Source organism: Nelumbo nucifera, chromosome 2, assembly GCF_055504915.1.
Source record: "Nelumbo nucifera cultivar China Antique chromosome 2, China Antique-T2T, whole genome shotgun sequence".
NCBI classification, from domain to species: domain Eukaryota; kingdom Viridiplantae; phylum Streptophyta; class Magnoliopsida; order Proteales; family Nelumbonaceae; genus Nelumbo; species Nelumbo nucifera.
In genome coordinates this window covers 3,465,539-3,484,231 of record NC_142650.1, presented here as the reverse complement: position 1 = coordinate 3,484,231, position 18,693 = coordinate 3,465,539, and the positions used below count along the sequence as shown (strand labels likewise).

The following is an 18,693-nucleotide window of genomic DNA, read 5'->3' as shown; positions in this document are numbered from 1 at the left end:
AAAAACAGAGACCCTTCAATTTAGGCTGGCATAGCCACCTAGCCCCACCCTTTTGATTCCTTTGAAGAACACCTGATCTCTATTTATGCCCTGTCTTGCCAACACATCAGCCATGCTGTTGGCTGATCAGTGTACCCATACACATTCTATAATTCTGCTCCTCCCGAAGTCTTGTATTTCCTTCATCATGTTCCAGTTTTGCCAAAAGAGATCTGATTACTGCTATTTATCCAGCCTACAACTACTCTTGAGTCACCCTCCACTATCAGATTGTTGAGGTTTAAAGATCTTGCCACTTTTAGACTCTGTACTAAAGTTATCAGTTCTTCTGTTGTCGAATCATCATGGCCACTTATGTACTTCCAATGGTCTCCATTATGATCAGATGTTTTGTCTAAGCATTGCTGAATTAGATATCCAATACCATTCTCTAGTAAAATCTTCCGCTGAAAATTATTAAATAATTTGTGTTTTAACCCAAGGGACCACCTTAATGCTTGTTCTGTCAACAATGATACTTCTAGTTCTAGATATTTTCTTTTCCTAGGAAATCCTGCTATTTTATTTCTCCCAAATAGTCCATAATACAGCTACCTGTGTATCTCCATAATATTCTCCCTCTTCTCTTTGAACAAAATGTAGTGATATACCAACAACACTCGCAGGTTTTTTTTTGAAAAACATAAGATTTTATTAATTATGAACAGAATATGCACATGAATATTCATACAACCCTTGGAGCAGTCTGTAGGTACACACTGGTCATCAGCCATCCTATCACCACTTTGAGGTCACCTTCAATGATTAGTTTGTTCAGATTCATATCTCTTGTCTGTAGATTCCTTGGCTAATAGCAAAAAATTCTGACCTTGTGTAATCCTCAATTCCAATTGGACCTGAAATCATTGCTTTAATATGACCATCATCCCTGAAAACTCCTCCCACTCCAGAGTCCAGATTCCATGAGATAGTTATAAGACCAGCCAATATGGAATGAAGTGTGGAAGTAGAAGGATCTGAAAGAGCAAGGGAGCAAGAGAAGACCAAAGGAAACACAGTCTGAAGTGGTAAAAAGTGATTTAGGCCAAGTTTGGGAGTGCTTGTGTTAAAAATAAGTGCTTAAAAACAGGTGCTTATTCAAATAAGCACTTATTTGCATTTGGCACCCAGCTTTTTTAAGTACTTATTTTAAAAAATAAGCATTTATTTCATATAGAGCGTTTGGTGGTCAATTCTCCGATAAGTACTTAAATAAGCACTTGTGACTCTTTTGTCCTTCATTTTCTTTCAAAATTTCAAAATATACCACAAGTTTTTCAAACTTATGTGAGTGGTGGGCAGATAAGCTGTCGATCCATTATCAGAAACTGCCTGACCAAAACCAACCAAACGACCATTGGATTCCGTCACTGGAGTTGCTCTCTCCAACAGTTGTCTGATCACAAATCTCGATTTCTTGATACTGTCGGAGGATCCCCATAAGAAAACTCTGGTTCGCAGAATACAGAGACTACAATGGAGCTGTGAGAGAGAGCAATTCTGAGCTTGCTGATATCGAGTATCAACAGCTTCAACCCAGCCATCGGGGTTGAGGTTCGGGAATCTGTGGCACAAGATATTGCAGGAGCTGAATAACTCCCTAAGGTGAATGAGATTAATGTGAGATGGATTGGTGGAGATGAAAATGGGAGGTCAAACTCTCTCCCTCTTCTGGATTTCCCCTGTCGATGCACATATTTGCAGAGTTGAACCAGTGCAAACGCCGCATAAAGATATTCCCATGAAATTGAAGCAAAGTAGCAAATCCCACAGCCGAGAGGCCAGGAGAAGCAGGGAATTGAATTTTTTATTTGGATAATGTACAATAGGAGATTACAACTCCTGAGATTTCTGCCATTGTTGTAATATAGGAGATTATAACTCCTGAGGCAATAATCGGCCACCACCCACCTTGATGGAGAAGAGCAGTAATCAGCCAAGCTATCCTAGTTCTGCCACTGGTTGCAGAAGGCAAAGGAGAAGAAAGCCTCAATGTGTCAAACCCTATGTTTTTACCTTCAAAGGGCATAATTGGAAATTTCAAACATAAACGGGGACAGTTTTGGTAGAGAAAATTCGAATAAGTGCTTAATGGTGTGGTCCCAGCCCAAAATAAGTGCTTATTCGATAGAAATCATGGCTCTTTCGAATAAGCACTTATTTTTAAGCACTCCCAAACTTGGCCTTAAAGACATATAATTTGATAGAAATCATGGCTCATGATTGATCCATGTAGACCTGAATAGTTTGATACAAGGCTGAGTTGAACAGTGTTGAATTGAGTTGAAATAATGACACAGAGACTGAGACACGTGAAACAAGTTGATATTCATTCATAAAGAAAGAAATGAAACCTAGCAAGAATTGACCTTGGGATGTTACCCTTTAGCTTGTTCTAGTAAGGATACTAGAGCCATGCCTTGATAAAGTCTGTTTGGACCCTTCTGAACTAGATAAACAAATTTGGACACCCCGGCCAAAAGGGTCTTTTTTCTTGTGCTTATTTTTTCAAGTCCCTTGCTCAGTCCCCTTCAAACCAGTTCTTCCCCATTATGCCTATTCCGCCTAAGGTTATGGCCTTCTGCTGGGAAGTGTATTATGGGAAAATAAACACCTTGGATTTTCTACAAAAGAGAAGACCTTTCCTTTTATCTCACCTCACCTAATTGGTGTTTTCTTTGCAAGTCTCATGGTGAGGACTGTTACCATTTATTAATATCTTGTTCCTTTACTGCATAGTTATGAGAGTGGCTCTTTTTGTTGTTTAGGTGCAGGTGGCATAGGCCAGCAGAAGTAAGCTAACTCTTTGATCCTTCTATTCCCTTGGCATCAAAAAAGAGGAAGAATTATGTGGAGGTGTGCATAAGCAACGCTGATTTGGACAGTGTGGAAAGAAAGGAATGCCAAAATCTTCCAAGAGGAGAGAAACCTACAAGAGGTGAATAAGTACATACTAAATAGGGTGATTTTAGATAGGGTGATTTTGTGGCTAAAATCCCTGGATTTATTCCACCAATTCTCCTTTAATGATATTTGGAGGAATTGGTCAGCAGTGGCGAGCTGCACCTCTCTAAAGGTTAGAGTGTGTATGAGATAGGAACCCCCTCTTGAAGGTTTTTTGAAGCTGAAGTTTGATGGCAGAAGTCAAGGTAATCCAAGCCCCTTTGGGATGGGAGGGGTGCTGAGGAATGAGATCGGTAATGTGGTTCTCCTTTACTCGGGTCCTCTAGGAGTTGGGACCTCTGCTAGGGCAGAATTGCTAGATGTCATCCAGGGTGTACATCTTGCAGTTCATCTAGGTGTGGAACAATTGCTAATTGAAGGGGATTCCAAGGTGTCAGTGGATTGGCTACAGAACCCAGAGTCTATGGTCTGGTGCTTTAAGAATGAAATTAAGAAATTCAAATGGCTAACAAGGAGCTTGATTGTAAGAACACAATGGGTGGGGAGATCAACAAATGCTTTGGCTGATTATCTAGCAAAGCAAGGGGCAAACAAGGAACAATTGTTTTGGGCTCAATTGTAATTTGATTTTGTTTCCTGTTTTCTAACTTCTTTTATTGGGAGAGGGCACAGCTCGTGCCTCTTCATGGGAAGCTTGTATCTGAACTGGTCTTTCTCTTAATGAAATTTTAATTTAATTATCAAAAAAAAAAAACATACACAATTAAGAAAAAAATCATGCACAATTAAGATAATCAAAACAAAGTACCAATACCATTCCAATAATGTTGAATTACTTGAATAGTAAGTATAGAAAAGGGGTCATTGCTTGGTGTGATGGTAAAATCTTGTGTTGACTAGTGTGAAACATGGGTTCAAGTATGACAACCACTTATTGCAATAAATAAAGAACCCAGAAGGTTGGGACCAGCTAGAATGGGGCCCCTAATGTTTTAGGAAATCAACCTTTATTAGTCAAAAAAAAAAAAAAAACAGCCTGTAAGAAGTTTAAGTTAGCCAACTATGCCCACACAATTTAATGAGGCCTCTTCACCACACAATTTGGATTAACTTCCAAGCAAGGTTCAAAATATTGCAACATATCGGTTTTCAAGGTCACCAAATGCTCAATATAGAGAGTTAGGGAGTGTATATGGGTTTAAACATTAGAAACCCTCCTCACATGATTATTCCTGAAACTTCAAACTGAGAAACATATCAAAAGGCAGAGTATTGTACATTTGAAACACTCAATACTGAAAATTTCAGTATCAATCCTTACTTCATATCATTTACTTACCTAAACGAAGCAACTTAACCTTGTTCCAAGAATCTCATTTAAATGCATTGTTCAATGAGTGTAAAATCCGACCTTATCAAAAGAAAAAGAAAAAAAAAAAAGAAAGAAAGAAAGAAAGAACCTTCCCATTGTATAGGCTTACTACTAGAATATAGAGGGGGGACTTTTTAAACTCAAAAAGACCCACTATTCTCTCTCTTTCAACTTAGGATCACTACTTGCCATAAAAAAAAACAAAAAAAGGGAAAAAAACACTTAGGATCACCACTGGGAAGACCCATAGTTTGATCTAACATACAGAAACCTAACTACCCCTTTCTCTTTTCAATGATGCAATTAAGGCTTAAGTATGTTGTTGTCACTGAGACTTTCTTGAGGAAAAAAAAGGTGGGAAAACCCTTCTTTGGACTGACTAAAATACTCTCACCAATTTCCCTCCCCCTTAAAATTAAAACAAAAAGGAAGAAAGAGAAGAAATAATTAATCTAGCCACTTGTTTTGTCCCACTAAGAGAGATATGTGGAATGTTACCATTGCCTTAATGATTTAAGTTAGGAATTTATTACACATTTCATTTTTTGTTATACAGATAACAATATTATGATTTGCAAAAATTCTACAAATAGTGTTCTTTAACTTTATAACAATATTAGCATTATCCAGTCTCACTTTTTTATGGAAAAGCTTCTTAAATTTTGAATTATGCCTGAATAAAAAATGAAGAGAAAGAATATTAGAATAAGATAGCCAGACACTCTCGTAAAGAGCATAGACCTAGCACAAACTCTATCATTGAGTTATAATCCTTAGATTTTTGTATACAAGATTTTTAACAAACTCCTTTGGTTTTTATTAATCGGAATTTATCTGCTCAAGAAATCTAGTGATTGAGTCATAATAAGATTTTTGTTTTATGCCCAGAGAGAGAGAGAGGGAGATTAAACTCGTGTTTCTGGACCTATATGTATCCATTTCCAGTTTAAATTCACTTAAGATTTAGTATAAGCGTTTTAAAAACCAAATTAAAAAAAAAAAAAGTGAGATCTCTCTCCAGTTGAATGGACAACAACCTCTGGGTATTATCAAATGTACATGGTTTTCTTGATGGTAACAGAAACTCTTTGAGTAAAGCAGCTCAGCTTTCACTGAGAATACAAGAACACTGTTTAGCTGAACAAGTAGAAGAAGAATCTCATATGTGCATGTTTTTCATGATGATAACAGAAACTCTTTAAGTAAAGCAGCCCAGCTTTCACTGAGAATACAAGAACATTGTTTACCTGAACAAGTAGAAGAAGAATCTCATACAAAATCTTCAAAAGCCAAGACTCGAAACTATCAATGGCAGAGGAGTTTCCATTTTGCTTGGAAGAATCCATTCTCTTGACTTGTGTTGCAAATTTCTCTTCATTGTTCAAATACATTGCTTGAGAACACTCTTCATCAATTGTGGGAGGATCATCAGGAAGCATAGGCTCCAGTAAATGAGCATGAACTCCAAGGTTCAGAACTAAATCGAATGCACGGACCCTAGAGGTCAACCTTGGAGAACTAAGCATTTCCTGTGAAGCAATCACACAAAAATGAGAATATAATCACATCTGTCATCATAAGAAGCCAACTGCATTTCATAGCAGATAGCTTGCCAAGAAGCAGGATGGACAGGCCTGAAATGTATTTTGGGGTACAGCTACAGCAGTTGCAAGACAGTTTATTAGAGTAATAAGAAATATGAACCCCTTCACATAAAAAAATAAAAAAATAAAAAAAGAACGCAAGTAAAGGAGGAAAGGAACATGGCATGACTGACACACCATATCGGGTTATATTATATACAGAATTAAAGATGCATAATAAACTTACTGCTGCGCACCCCAGGGCATGGAGCCCCCTTAACCCACCATAGAAAGTGTGGTAAGGTCATTGGCAGATCTAGGCACCATCTGAATGGTTCATTGATTAATTATTGCTTAGGGGTATTTTATAATTCTTTCCTGAAGTGTTTTCTGGTATATATTGTATACTCTGTATTATTATGATCTTTTTAAATGAGTTTCTTTTTTTCATTTTTTAAGCCCATAAATCACTACCCATCAGAAAACCAAAAAAGAGAAGGAAACACAAATTGGTACAGCACCTGTAGCATAGAAAGAGTGAGAGGAGCAGCAGCCTGAGAATCCAATACATACCTACAAAAGAAACTCAGCTTAATAATTCCTTCAACAGTGAGAACACTATAAACCAATGAAACAATTCAACTTGGAAAGAACTGTTAGCCATTGCCTTATTAAACCTCAAATGGGGAAAATGCTATTAATAATGGGAAAGCATTTTACGAAAACAAAATTCTAGCCTATGTAACTTGGACTTGTCAAAAACCCTGAATGCTGCATCTAAACACACATCACAGCACAACTCAACTCTCTGGGGGACTCTTGTCTTTGCAAGTCCATGATATGTAGCAATAAGATATTGGATTCCTAAGCTAAACTTTCGAAATTACAACCAAAAGTTTTAATATGATCCTTTAATTTTATTAGTATTTCATTTATCAATCATCCAAGCCTTATCCTATCTATATGGCGTCAGCTACATGAATCCTGTTTCGCCATTCCATTCTGTTTAATGAACATGAAATATAGAAAGTGGCATGTAAGAATAAAGAAGCTAATGCAGTTTCTTGAACAAAAAAAGAAAACAAGGAAAAGGAAAAAAGGACAACACAATGATACATTAATTTCTTAAGACGCCCTCCCAAAATTAATTCTGTTAAGCTCATTGAAGCTCTTTAGCACTTACTGAATCTTTGAAAAGTGAACCAACATGAATATGGCTCCCGAGAACTGATATAAAGGCTTCATCAGAATTTCCAGTCAAATTCCTAGAAGCACATGAGGCTCCATAGGAATTACCATTCCACCCTCAACGGTTAAGAAGTTGTATATGATCCTAGATACATGGCAATGAAAAAAGAGATGGAACTTTCTGAATTCACATAAAACTATGACCCAACAACTATAGCCCCCTCACCAATAATTTATCCACATTAGGTACTTACTCAAGTGTCAAGCCATATGAAAGCCTCAACCTTAGAGAAGAATCACCCCAATCTGTAGTACTGTTTGCATCATTTATGCTTCTTCATTTCATTTGTTATCTTATCAATTAATGCATCATTTATATAAAATCAAGTATATTATAAACAATAAAGATTAAAGCATAGCCACAGTGACCCCTGAATCCAATATTCCCAGGTTCCTGAACCCAAAGTTGGTCCAAGCAATCTAGGGACTTTGGGTCTTGGGAGGGGTGGACTGGGATACAAACCTAACCTTTGGCATTTTTTACAAGTGTTTGCTCTAGATCCGAAGCAACAATCTGGTGCTTTTCAACACAGGATTGTGCCCTTGCACCAAGCAATGGTCCCGGTACTTCATGATTGATCCTATGTTCTAGATTTCATGATTGATCCAATAATGCATGTTGATTTTGTTAGCTTTTGCATGAATTCATAGACTTCCAACCAATACAATTGATTTAAACCATGTACTTCCAATCAATGCAATTGAAATAAGGATGATTTGTAATTCAATATGAAAGTAGCATACTGGTCATCCTTTTCTAATTGAGGGTAAAAATGTAAATAAACCAAGAGTAAAAAGGGCACTAACAAATTTGAAAATATAAGATGCAGAAGTGCAAATGAAGGATTTACAAAAACAAAAAACTTGGGGATTTATCCAGAGACAATTGAAGGGAATTGTGATTATTGCCAGGTTCATGTCACCATGAAGGCACGCTTCTTCCCAATAGCAAAGCCTTGTCCCGAATCATTGTTAATTTATAGAATCACGATTGTAACAAACCAAATTTTGATGGAAGTAGCCAAGGCAAACCCAGGCCCTTCTGAAATTGGAAGGGTCATAAGAGATAAGGAAGGGAATGTAGTGGCACACTACTCAGGACCAGTGGGAAGTGGGGACTCTTTAAGGACTGAACTGTATGCAGTTTTACAAGGTGTTCAGATTGCAAAAGAGATGAACTTGGAGAATTTGGTGGTTGAAGGGGACTCTAAGGTGGTAGCGGGCTAGCTGAAAGATCCAGAAACAGTGATATGGTGTTATAGGGATGAAATGAAGCTCACTTGGTTAACAAGAAATATGAATTTGGTTATACATTGGGTGGGGAGGGAAGCCAATGCATTGGCTTCTTTAGCAAAGCAGGGGATACTTAGGAATCAGGTTTACTTAGCTCAACTGTAATTTTTTTTTTTTTTGATAGATCTCAACTGTAATTTTTTTTCTGTACTTTCTTTTAGAGTGAGGCTGCACCTCGTGCCTCTCCCTGGGATGCTTGTAATGTTGCTTATCTATGTTGATTTCAATTAATATCAGAGAATTTTTACTTATCAAAAAACAATGATTTTACATGACCAAGCAATAACCAAGGGTTTCCTAAAGTTTGCATGCAAAAAACTAATAAAATATAAAAAGAGACGTACTGAAATCATATTCAAAAGGATATAAACTTTAACAGGAAAAAGTATGGAGAGCATACATGTCAATAACAAGTTTGATAAGGACACTGACTGCAACATCCATAGAGGGTTTTCCACTATTGTTACTTAAATTAGATGAAACTGTCATAAGGTTTGCATTTGGTGAAGATGTCTCCGAGCAAACCGCAGCTATAACCTCATATACTTCAGCAGCATTCAACCGCAAAGGCTGCTGTTCACTGATTGACAATAAACATTTGTTAGACATGAAGAAAAGAGAGGAGAGGCGGTAAAGTCCCAAACTTCATTAGTTGAAATACTCCTTCCAATATCTTGAAATGCATTAACAAATAACAACTAGTTCACCTTTAAAGAAAAAAATGAATAAGTGGTTTCATTATTTTATCTACTTATATAGCTTACAAATAGATTTTTTTAGTTTTAGAGAAAAGGTAAAGTATTGTATTCATTTCATTACTATAAAGCAAAAAAAGTATGTACAACTAGTGGATGTACGCTGGAAATATACAAACACTGCCTTGCAGCCCTGTATACAAAAAGGAATTATGGTTTCTCCCTTTGAACATTCTGTTAACCAACCAAGAGTGTAACTTTCCTATAATATTCTGAAAAAAAAAAAAAAAAACATAATCTTCAAATATGCTTTTGCTCTGGAACACCCTTGCATTCCTCTCCTGCCATAGTATCCAAAAGACAGCTGCAGAAATGATATTCCATGCAATTTTCCCCCTTTTACTCAGACCTTCCAACCTAAAACTTTTTTGGGAAATCCATCAAAGTGGCTGGTCAGCACCCTTTGATGGCAAACAAGCTGAATACTCTAACCCAAATGGAGTATGAAAAGGAACAATTAAGCAGCAGATGATCTACTGATTCCATGCAACCATCTCATAGGACAGAATCTGTGCTATCCACCATCCCACTTCTGTGCTAGCAGGGAAATCTTGACCATCTAACCATGCCAAATTGTGTAAAAAGAACTGACAGAGAATTGGCCTGATTTTTCCAATATTTTAAAGCACAGAGACATGATGCAAGGTGTTAGTGTTGAGTATGTAGGGGTAATTCTGTCTTTGTGCTTGTGTTTAGGTGCTGATGTGTAAGTTTAAGTTAGATTTAATGTCCCTAACTTAAGTAGGGCATATGTGACTTTTCCACATTATTTTAGTAATATAAAATACATCTGGCCAAATGGGAGAATGAACTTTTTCTCTCATTCGAACCAGAATCTTTTCTCCTTGTTTCTCTTCTGCTCTTCTCTCTCTCTTCCTTGACTGTTATCAGTCTAACAGGCAGACCGAACACTAACATGGTATCAGAGCAAAACTGAGCAAATCAAATCTGCCCAGAATTCTGTTATCTGCGCACCCAACCTAGGGTTTTCTCTTATTTTCTTCGCCATTAGCTAGAGATAAGGAACAGGGCTGAAAAGGAGTGATCACCCTCTTCCCTTGGAGGTTTCTATGCCTCCAATTGTGGTGTTTGTGGTCGGTAGCTGCAGTTTCTAAGAAGCCCTCCCCTAATCGATGAAGAGAAGAGGGCTGATTCGTGTAGTGCAGTGGGTGTCTTGTGTGGTCTGATTTTCGGTGATCAAGTAAGAGGTTTTATGCATTTTTTTTGGTGTGAATCAAATGAGAAGTCTATTTCAGACTGTATGGTGGGATTTCAGATTGTAGTGTGCTAGGGTTTGTGCACCCTTCAGTGTGATTCGAAGGGGGGGTGTTCCTCAAACAGAAGAAGGTGAAGCACATAAGGGATGAAAAACCTTCCACCGATTCTCCTGACTATGATGATTGGGAGCAGGCAGTAGCACAGATCATCACATGGTTATGGAATAGTATAGGACCCAAGATTAGTGTAAATTCCATGTTCCTTGATACTACAAAAGAAGTGTGGGACCATGCTAAAAAGCTGTATTCGGGTCAAGACAACACAACCAGAGTATATCAGTTGTACCAGGAATACTTTAATCTACAACAGGGTAATCAGATTCTTGAGGAGTACTATGCTAGTACGAGAAACATTCGTAATGAATTAAATGTTTATCACCCCCTCACTTCTGATGTCAAAATTCAGCAACAACAGAGAGAACAACTTGATGTGACTTGGTTTTTGGTGGGGCTGAAATCTGAATATGAACCAGTGCGGGCTCAGATACTAGGAGGGTCAGCTCTCCCTTCCTTAGAAGAGGTGTTTGCTCGACTCAGGAGGATTTCCATTGGATCTATCGAGAACTTTAATATTTCCGATAGATCAGCCCTAGCAGTATCCAAAGGCCATGGTGTTAGAGGTGGAGCTCGGGGAGCTTAGTCTGGCCGTAGTGGTAGTAGTGGACCGGCATATGGCCGGAGTGGTGGTAGTGGACCTATATATAACCGTGGTGGTGGTCGTACTAGAGGTCGAGATTCAGGGGGAGCCCGTGGCAGAGGTCGTAGTTAGGGTCCAAGGAGGTGTACACACTGTGGTATGGATGGACATACCGTCAATTGTTGCTATGACTTGCATGCTCCACCTTCAACTTGGGCCAATCATGCCGTGACCAGTGATAGTAGCTTCAGATAGGAGAGCCATTTAGCCGATCAGGTATCTCCTACATCCACAGATGTTGCTGGGAAGGAGATGATGAGTATTCCCCGTGATGAGTATGAGAGGTTAGTACAGACCACATCTCAGCAGAACACGGCCACTCTAGCACACTCAGGTATGGCTTGTCTGGCATCCACACCCCATCCCTGGATTATTGATTCTGAAGCCTCCGATAACATGACTGGAACTCCAAGTGTGTTTTCTTCCCTCTCTCACTGCCCAACATCACAATCTGTTACCCTTGCTAATGGTTCCACATCCTCCATTTGTGGTGTTGGTAATGTTGACTTGGGCCCTGTATCCCTGTCCTCAGTTTTGTATGTCCCTAAATTTCCTTTTAATCTTATGTCTGTTAGTAAGTTGACCAAGTCTCTTAATTGCTCCATTACCTTTTACCCCTCTTCGTGTGTTTTTTAGGATCTCAAGACGGGGATGAAGATTGGTGGAGGGCATGAAGCTGGTGGATTGTATTATCTTGATGGTGGTGGAAGTACGTCAACAGCTCACCAATCGTCCCTCTCTCCTCTCCAGTGGCACTGTCGATTTGGTCATCCTTCACTGAAAGTTTTGAAGTCTTTGGTTCCTTCATTGAGTCATCTTTCTGTTTTGGATTATGAGTCGTGTCAATTTAGGAAACATCATCGTGTTCCCTTAAGTCCTAGAGTTGATAATCGTGTATTGAGTCATTTTTCTTTAGTTCATTCAGATGTTTGGGGTCCTTATAAAGTGATGACATACAATGGATATAAATATTGTCATTTTTGTTGATGATTATTCAATGATGACGTGGCTCTATTTAATGAAAGAAAGAAGTGAATTGTTTACCATTTTCCAAAAGTTTTATGTTGAGATTCGCAACCAATTTGGTGTTCACATTAAAATTTTTCGTTCTGATAATGGTCGGGAATATCTCTCTTCATCATTTCAAGACTACCTAGACCAACATGGCATTATCCATCAGACTTCGTGTACCTACACCCCACAACAAAACAGGGTGACTGAGAGAAAGAATCGTCACCTCTTGGAAATAGCTCGGTCCCTCGTGCATCACATAAATGTTCCCAAATCCTTTTGGAGTGATGCAGTGCTTACTTTCTGCTTCTTTGTTAACCGGATGCCCACGTCTATCCTTGATGGTCATTCTCGACGTTCCTTTGTATGTGCTGATGTTACTTTCTTTGAGTCTACTCCATTCTTCTTGAGGTCCTTTGATGTTTCTTCCTCCTCATCACCTCCTCCCCTTCCTCTTCCAATTGTGGACTTTGTTCCCCTTGTTCCCGTAGTGACCAAGTCTTTGCCTCCGGTGCCACCACCTGTTGAACGACCATCGATCCATCACGTGTATACACATCGTCCACATGTACCGGCACCTCCACTAGCTTCATCATCGTCGACAGATCCGGCAGCTGTTACCACACCAGCCCCAACCCCAGTATCTGGCCTTGATCTTCCCAATGCCTTGTGGAAAGGTAAGTGCAGTTATACTCTTCATCCTATTTCTAATTATGTTTCACTAACACACCTTTCCACTTCCCATCGCCAGTTTGTCTCTTTGTTATCCTCTGTCGTTAAACCTAAGGATGTCTAGGATGCCCTTGCCTCTCCAGGATGGTGACGTGCGATGGAAGAAGAACTCTCAGCTCTGGCTCATAATCATACATGGGAACTCACCACTCTTCCTCCTGATAAGCAGGTTGTTGGTTGTAAGTGGGTTTATACGGTTAAGTACTTACCTGATGGTAGTGTAGCGTGGCTGGAAGCTAGATTGGTTGCCAAAGGGTATTCCCAAACCTATGGTATTGATTACACAGACTCTCTCCCCGGTTGCTAAGATTGGTTCAATCTGTGTTGTGATTTCTCTTGCTGCGATGTATGATTGGCCCCCTCTATCAGCTTGATATCAAGAATGCCTTCTTGCATGGTGATCTGCTCAAAGAGGTCTATATGAAGCAACCACCGGGGTTTGTTGCTCAGGGGGAGGATGATTAGGTGTGCCGGCTACTGAAGGCCATTTATGGGCTTAAACAGTCTCCTCGAGCATGGTTTGGTAGATTTAGTGAGGTAGTAAAGAAGTTTGGTATGAAACGGTGGCAAGTTGACCATTCCGTCTTCAGTCATGACTCTCAGGCAGGGAAGATCCTATTAGTGGTGTATGTAGATGATATTGTCATTACCGGGAATGATAAAATGGGCATTGACAGGTTGAAGATCTTTCTGTAGGAACATTTTCAGACAAAGGACCTTGAAAAATTGAAGTATTTCTTGGGGATAGAAGTAGCAAGGTCCAAGCATGGTATTAACTTGTGTCAGAGAAAATATGCTCTTGATTTGCTTGAAGAAACAGGTTTGTTAGGTGCTAAACCAGCTGAAACTCCTATGGAAACAAACACTAAGTTGAGCAGTGATATGGGTGAAGTGTTTGAAGACCCTGGCAGATACCGGCGGCTGGTAGGTAAACTGAACTACCTAACCATCACTCGGACAGACATTTCATTCGCAATTAGTGTGGTAAGTCAGTTCATGCAGAAACCTCTAGTTCCACATTGGGATGCGGTTATAAGGATTGCAAGGTATTTAAAGGGGGCTCCTGGTCGTGGTTTGATATACAGAAGTGGTGGAAAACTTGAAATAGAAGGATATACTGATGTTGATTGGGTCGGTTCTATATCTGATAGGAGATCTACCACAGGCTATTGCACTTTTCTTGGGGATAATCTGGTGACATGGAAAAGCAAGAAGCAGACAGTTGTGGCAAGAAGCAGTGCAGAGGCAGAATATAGAGCTATGGCACATACTACTACGTGTGAATTAGTGTGGCTAAGGAACCTTCTACAGGAGATGGGATACACTGTTGATACTCCAATGAAGCTCTACTGTGACAATCAGGCTGCAGTTCACATTTCCTCTAATCCTGTGTTTCATGAGAGAACCAAACACATAGAGGTTGACTGTCACTTTGTCAGAGAGAAGGTGCTAAGTGGAGTGATAGACACTGCATATGTCAACACAGGGAACCAATGGACAGATTTGTTTACTAAAGGGTTGAGTCGAGGGAGAGTGGACTACATATGTAACAGGCTGGGATTATATGATATATACTCTCTAGCTTGAGGGGGAGTGTTAGTGTCGAGTATGTAGAGGTAATTTTGTCTTTGTGCTTGTGTTTGGGTGTTGATGTGTAAGTTTATGTTAGATTTAATGTCCCTAACTTAAGTAGGGGCATATGTGACTTTTCCATATTATTTTAGTAATATAAAATGCATCTGGCCGAATGGGAGAATGAACTTTTTCTCTCATTCGAACCAGAATCTTTTCTCCTTGTTTCTCTTCTGCTCTTCTCCTTTCTCTCTTTCTCTCCTTCTCTCTTCTCTCTCTCTCTCTTCCTTGACTGTTATCAGTCTAACAGGCAGACCGAACACTAACACAAGGCATTCCACTACTTGGAGTCAGGACGCATAGTTTGGAGCACAAGGAGGCATAAGTGTTTTCTAGATGTTTTACATGTTCTTGTTATTGTCTTATGTGGTTGGTTCATATATAGTTTTTGGAGGGTTTTCATCCTCTAGATATATAATGGGAACATGATAAAACGGTTACCCACTTGTATAAAGCAAAATGGAGGTGTACACCTCAAGTGTCTGTACGCTTCTAGGCTGCGCCTCCAGGCGTTTTCTTAGCGTCTCATTTGGAGGCACGCCTCCAGCATTTCCCATGCCCACACCCCCTCTATCAGCTCTATTGTGATTAATTTGTAAGTCATACAACTTCTTCAGCAGTTCCAGCATGGGAGCTACTTCTCAATCATTTAGGTTCCTGTGGAATTGTGAAGACCAAACAGCATTACCATTCAGTATTTGCATGTAATCAACCACATATGCTTCCTTCTATAAATGACTCCACCAATCATCTGTTGTCACACCATACATCCCTCCAAAACTTCACTTTCAAGCCATTTCCCAAATCAAACCTCAGACATTTAGTGAACGCTATATGCCTTTGTCATTCCCTTCCACACTGAACATTGATATTTTATGCTTGAGGGTCCATCCCCCATTCCTGACTCCATACTCGGCTTGGATCACTTTCCTCCACAGATCTCCTTGTTGATTACCAAACTTCCAAAACCATTTGCCCAATTGGATAGTATTAACATCCTGTACTTTCCTCACTCTCAATCCTCCAAAATATAATTTTTGAATAAGTGGTAGCAGTATTTGTACTACTATGTCAAAACGGGAAAACCTCCAAATGAGTAACAAATTTTATATCGTTAATGAGGCAAAACCATCTATAGCCATATGCATGCATAGAGTGCTACACATGAAAATGAGAATTAAAAAATAATAATTATGGCCATGGAGAAGGCTTTAACTAGAACACTAAAGTTAAAGGGCAAACTTGTAAGTTGAAACCTTTGCAAGAGGGATGGATAGATCGACCCTAATATCAATTCATACAAGATCTTGACCCAGAAAAAGAACACTGTGATGGATAAATGGATGAGGAGATCGGGTGATCAAGGTTTTGTTTGTAAACTAGATTTTGAAAAGGCCTATGATCTAGTGAATTGGAGCTTTTTATTAGAAGTGCTAAGGAAGTGTTGTTTTGGAGATAGATGGTGTAAATGGATAAATGGATGCCTTACTTCCTGCCATTACTCTATGGTCAATGGGGTAGTAACTGATTTTTTCCCAACCTGTAGAGGTCTAAGACAAGGTGATGCTTTGTCTCCTTATTCGCACTGGTTGATGATGCTTTTAGTAGCCTTTTATCAAAAGCAGACAGGTTTGGGTCAATAAGAAGGTGGAGAATAGGTAGAGATAGAGTTCTAGTTACTCATCTTCAGTTTGCGGAGGACATTTTTTGTGAGGGTTGTGATTTGATGAAGGTGAGAAATCTGAAAAATCTAATAATTCTCTTTGAGAGGGCCTCAGATCTGAAAATCAATTTTGAGAAGAGTTGTGTGGTGGGGATAGACCTGGATAGAGGGGAGATGGAGTCTATCACAACCTGTTTAGATTGTACTTGTTCGGAGTAGCCTTTAATCTATCTAGGACTTCCTCTAGGTGCTAACCCAAAGGAAAGTAGGTTTTGGAACCCTATCGTGGAAAAGTTTGAAAAGAGGCAAGTTGCCTGGAAGAAAAACTATATTTCTTTGTAGGGAAAAGTAACTTTGATTAGAGCAACACTTGCCAACCTGCCAATCTATTGTTGAGAAAGTTTAAGCAAGGGTGTTTTTAGTCTTTGCCTCTTCTCTTTGTACTCTTTTTGTATTTGGGCGCCCAAGTAGGGCCCTTTTCGTAATTTCTTGTTTCAAAATATAAAGTGCCTTTTGAGGGTGTGAACAATAACAACACACCACTCAACCTTTCTTTCTTTCTTTCTCATACAAACCCTAGATTTACAACACAGTTTCCAACTTGGTATCAGAGCAGGTAAAGGCACTTGGGAATACCTTTCTTGTTGACTCTCTTTCATGAGATGAATTGTTGACATCAAACCGCCATCGGATGACGCCAGCAATCCGTACAAGTGTCGGCAGCAATACATGAATCATATATGGTTTGATTTGCCCTGATTTTAGAAGATTTTTGGTATGGCTCTTATCTTTGTTCAAAGCTTCTATGATTTTTAGTAGATTCTTCAAGCAGAAAATCGCAAAAAATCCAGATCTGATGTTGAGCCTTATACACTTTGTTAAATCAGCTTTTCTGCTGGAAAACCTAGACCATTCAGGTCGTTTTTTACCTTGGGAGCAACGGTAAGTGGTCCCATATTTTTCTAAGCCCTAGACAATTTTTAGGAGATTTTCTTCTCCCTCTATTTTGGCGCCAACTTAGTTTTTTGGCCTTTTTTTGTCTCTTAACCGTGTGGTGGCCTAGTTTCTTGGGTCCTTAGTTGTGGTTAAGTACTTGGGGCCCCTTTTGATTGATGCAAAAGTGTTTTGATAGATTATGAAATCATCTAAGGATGTACAGATGGTTTCCAGTGTGTTCTCAGGAAGTGCAGACATTTCCGGTGGTTTGATAACTACTGTTAAACTTGATGAACCAACTTTTAGAGTGGTCCCAATCTGCTAAACTTACCATCACTAGGAAAGGTAAACTGGGATTCATCACAGGAAAGGAGGTGAAGCCAAATCTGGAAGATCCGAGATATGCAAAGTGGGAACAGGATAACTCCCTTGTAATGTCATGGTTGATTTACTCAATGCAACCTCATATTGCCCAAAACTACATGTTTCTTTCAACAGCCAAAGATATTTGGGATAGAGTTGTTGCCACTTATTCGCAAGTTAATAATACTGCTAGAGTGTATCAGCTTCGGAGGGAGGCTTGCAGTATGCATCAGGGAGAGAGATCTGTGGCTATGTATTTCTCTTCTCTACAGTCTATCTGGGAAGAAATGGATCACCTGAAGACTCTTGTATGAAAGGACCCTAAAGATGGCGAGCAACACCAAAAGTATATACAAGAGAATAGAGTCTTTGATTTCTTGGTTGGCTTGAACCCAAAGTTTGATTTTACTAGGCAACATATTCTTAGTGTCGGCATTGTCACTCTTGCTTCTGCATACTCCCTTGTACAAGGGGAAGAGAGTAGAAGGACAGCCATGATGCAACCTCCTATGACTGATAACTTTGCCTTTATGACATCTTGATCCAAGCAAAATACTAGTCAGCACCCTATTATTGAGAATGTTGAAGATGTTGTCAGTGATTATTGCAAGAAGCCAAGACATACTAAGGAAAGGGTCGGAAACTCAATCCTCACTTAAAACTAAAAAAATACAAAACCGGGAGGAAGGGAAATGCTCACTTGGCTATAGTTGGTAATGATGCTCAACCTTCTAATGCAATGGACAAACTCAAGAACATACTGTTGCAGTTGGAAAAGGGTAGTACATCCTCCTCATCTAGTTCTGGACTTAGTAATCCATCCATATGCCAAGACAGGTATTGCACTTGCTTGTTCCACATCTTTTAGTCCTTGGATTGTAGACTCCGGGGCCAGTGCCCATATGACTAGTGTGCCTTCACATTTTACCTCTTATAAGTTAACCCCAGGGAAGAGCAAGATTACTATTGTTGATGGATCTCAGACCCCTATTTCGGGTCAGGGTGAAGTCAAACTCACTCATAACCTTTCTCTTGAATCGATTCTTCATGTGCCCCAGTTACATAAAAGTTTGTTGTCTGTTAGTTCTCTTACAAAATCTCATAATTCCTTAGTGGCCTTTTTTCCTACCCATTGTGTTTTTCAGGACCTAAGCACGAGAAGATGATTGGAAGTGGGAATGAAGATGA

At 39.3% G+C, this 18,693-nt stretch overlaps 1 protein-coding gene across 1 annotated transcript in view; it reads right to left on the bottom strand.

Annotated features, from left to right (window-relative positions):
* Positions 1-18,693, bottom strand: part of LOC104594586 (uncharacterized) — a 62,217-nt gene that overhangs the window by 22,161 nt on the left and 21,363 nt on the right. The window contains exons 7-9 of the mRNA XM_010254939.2: positions 8,840-9,019; positions 6,420-6,471; positions 5,563-5,844 (exon numbers count right to left, since the gene is read on the bottom strand). Coding sequence (XP_010253241.1) covers positions 5,563-5,844; positions 6,420-6,471; positions 8,840-9,019 — 514 coding nt within the window. The remainder of the gene's footprint in view (positions 1-5,562; positions 5,845-6,419; positions 6,472-8,839; positions 9,020-18,693) is intronic.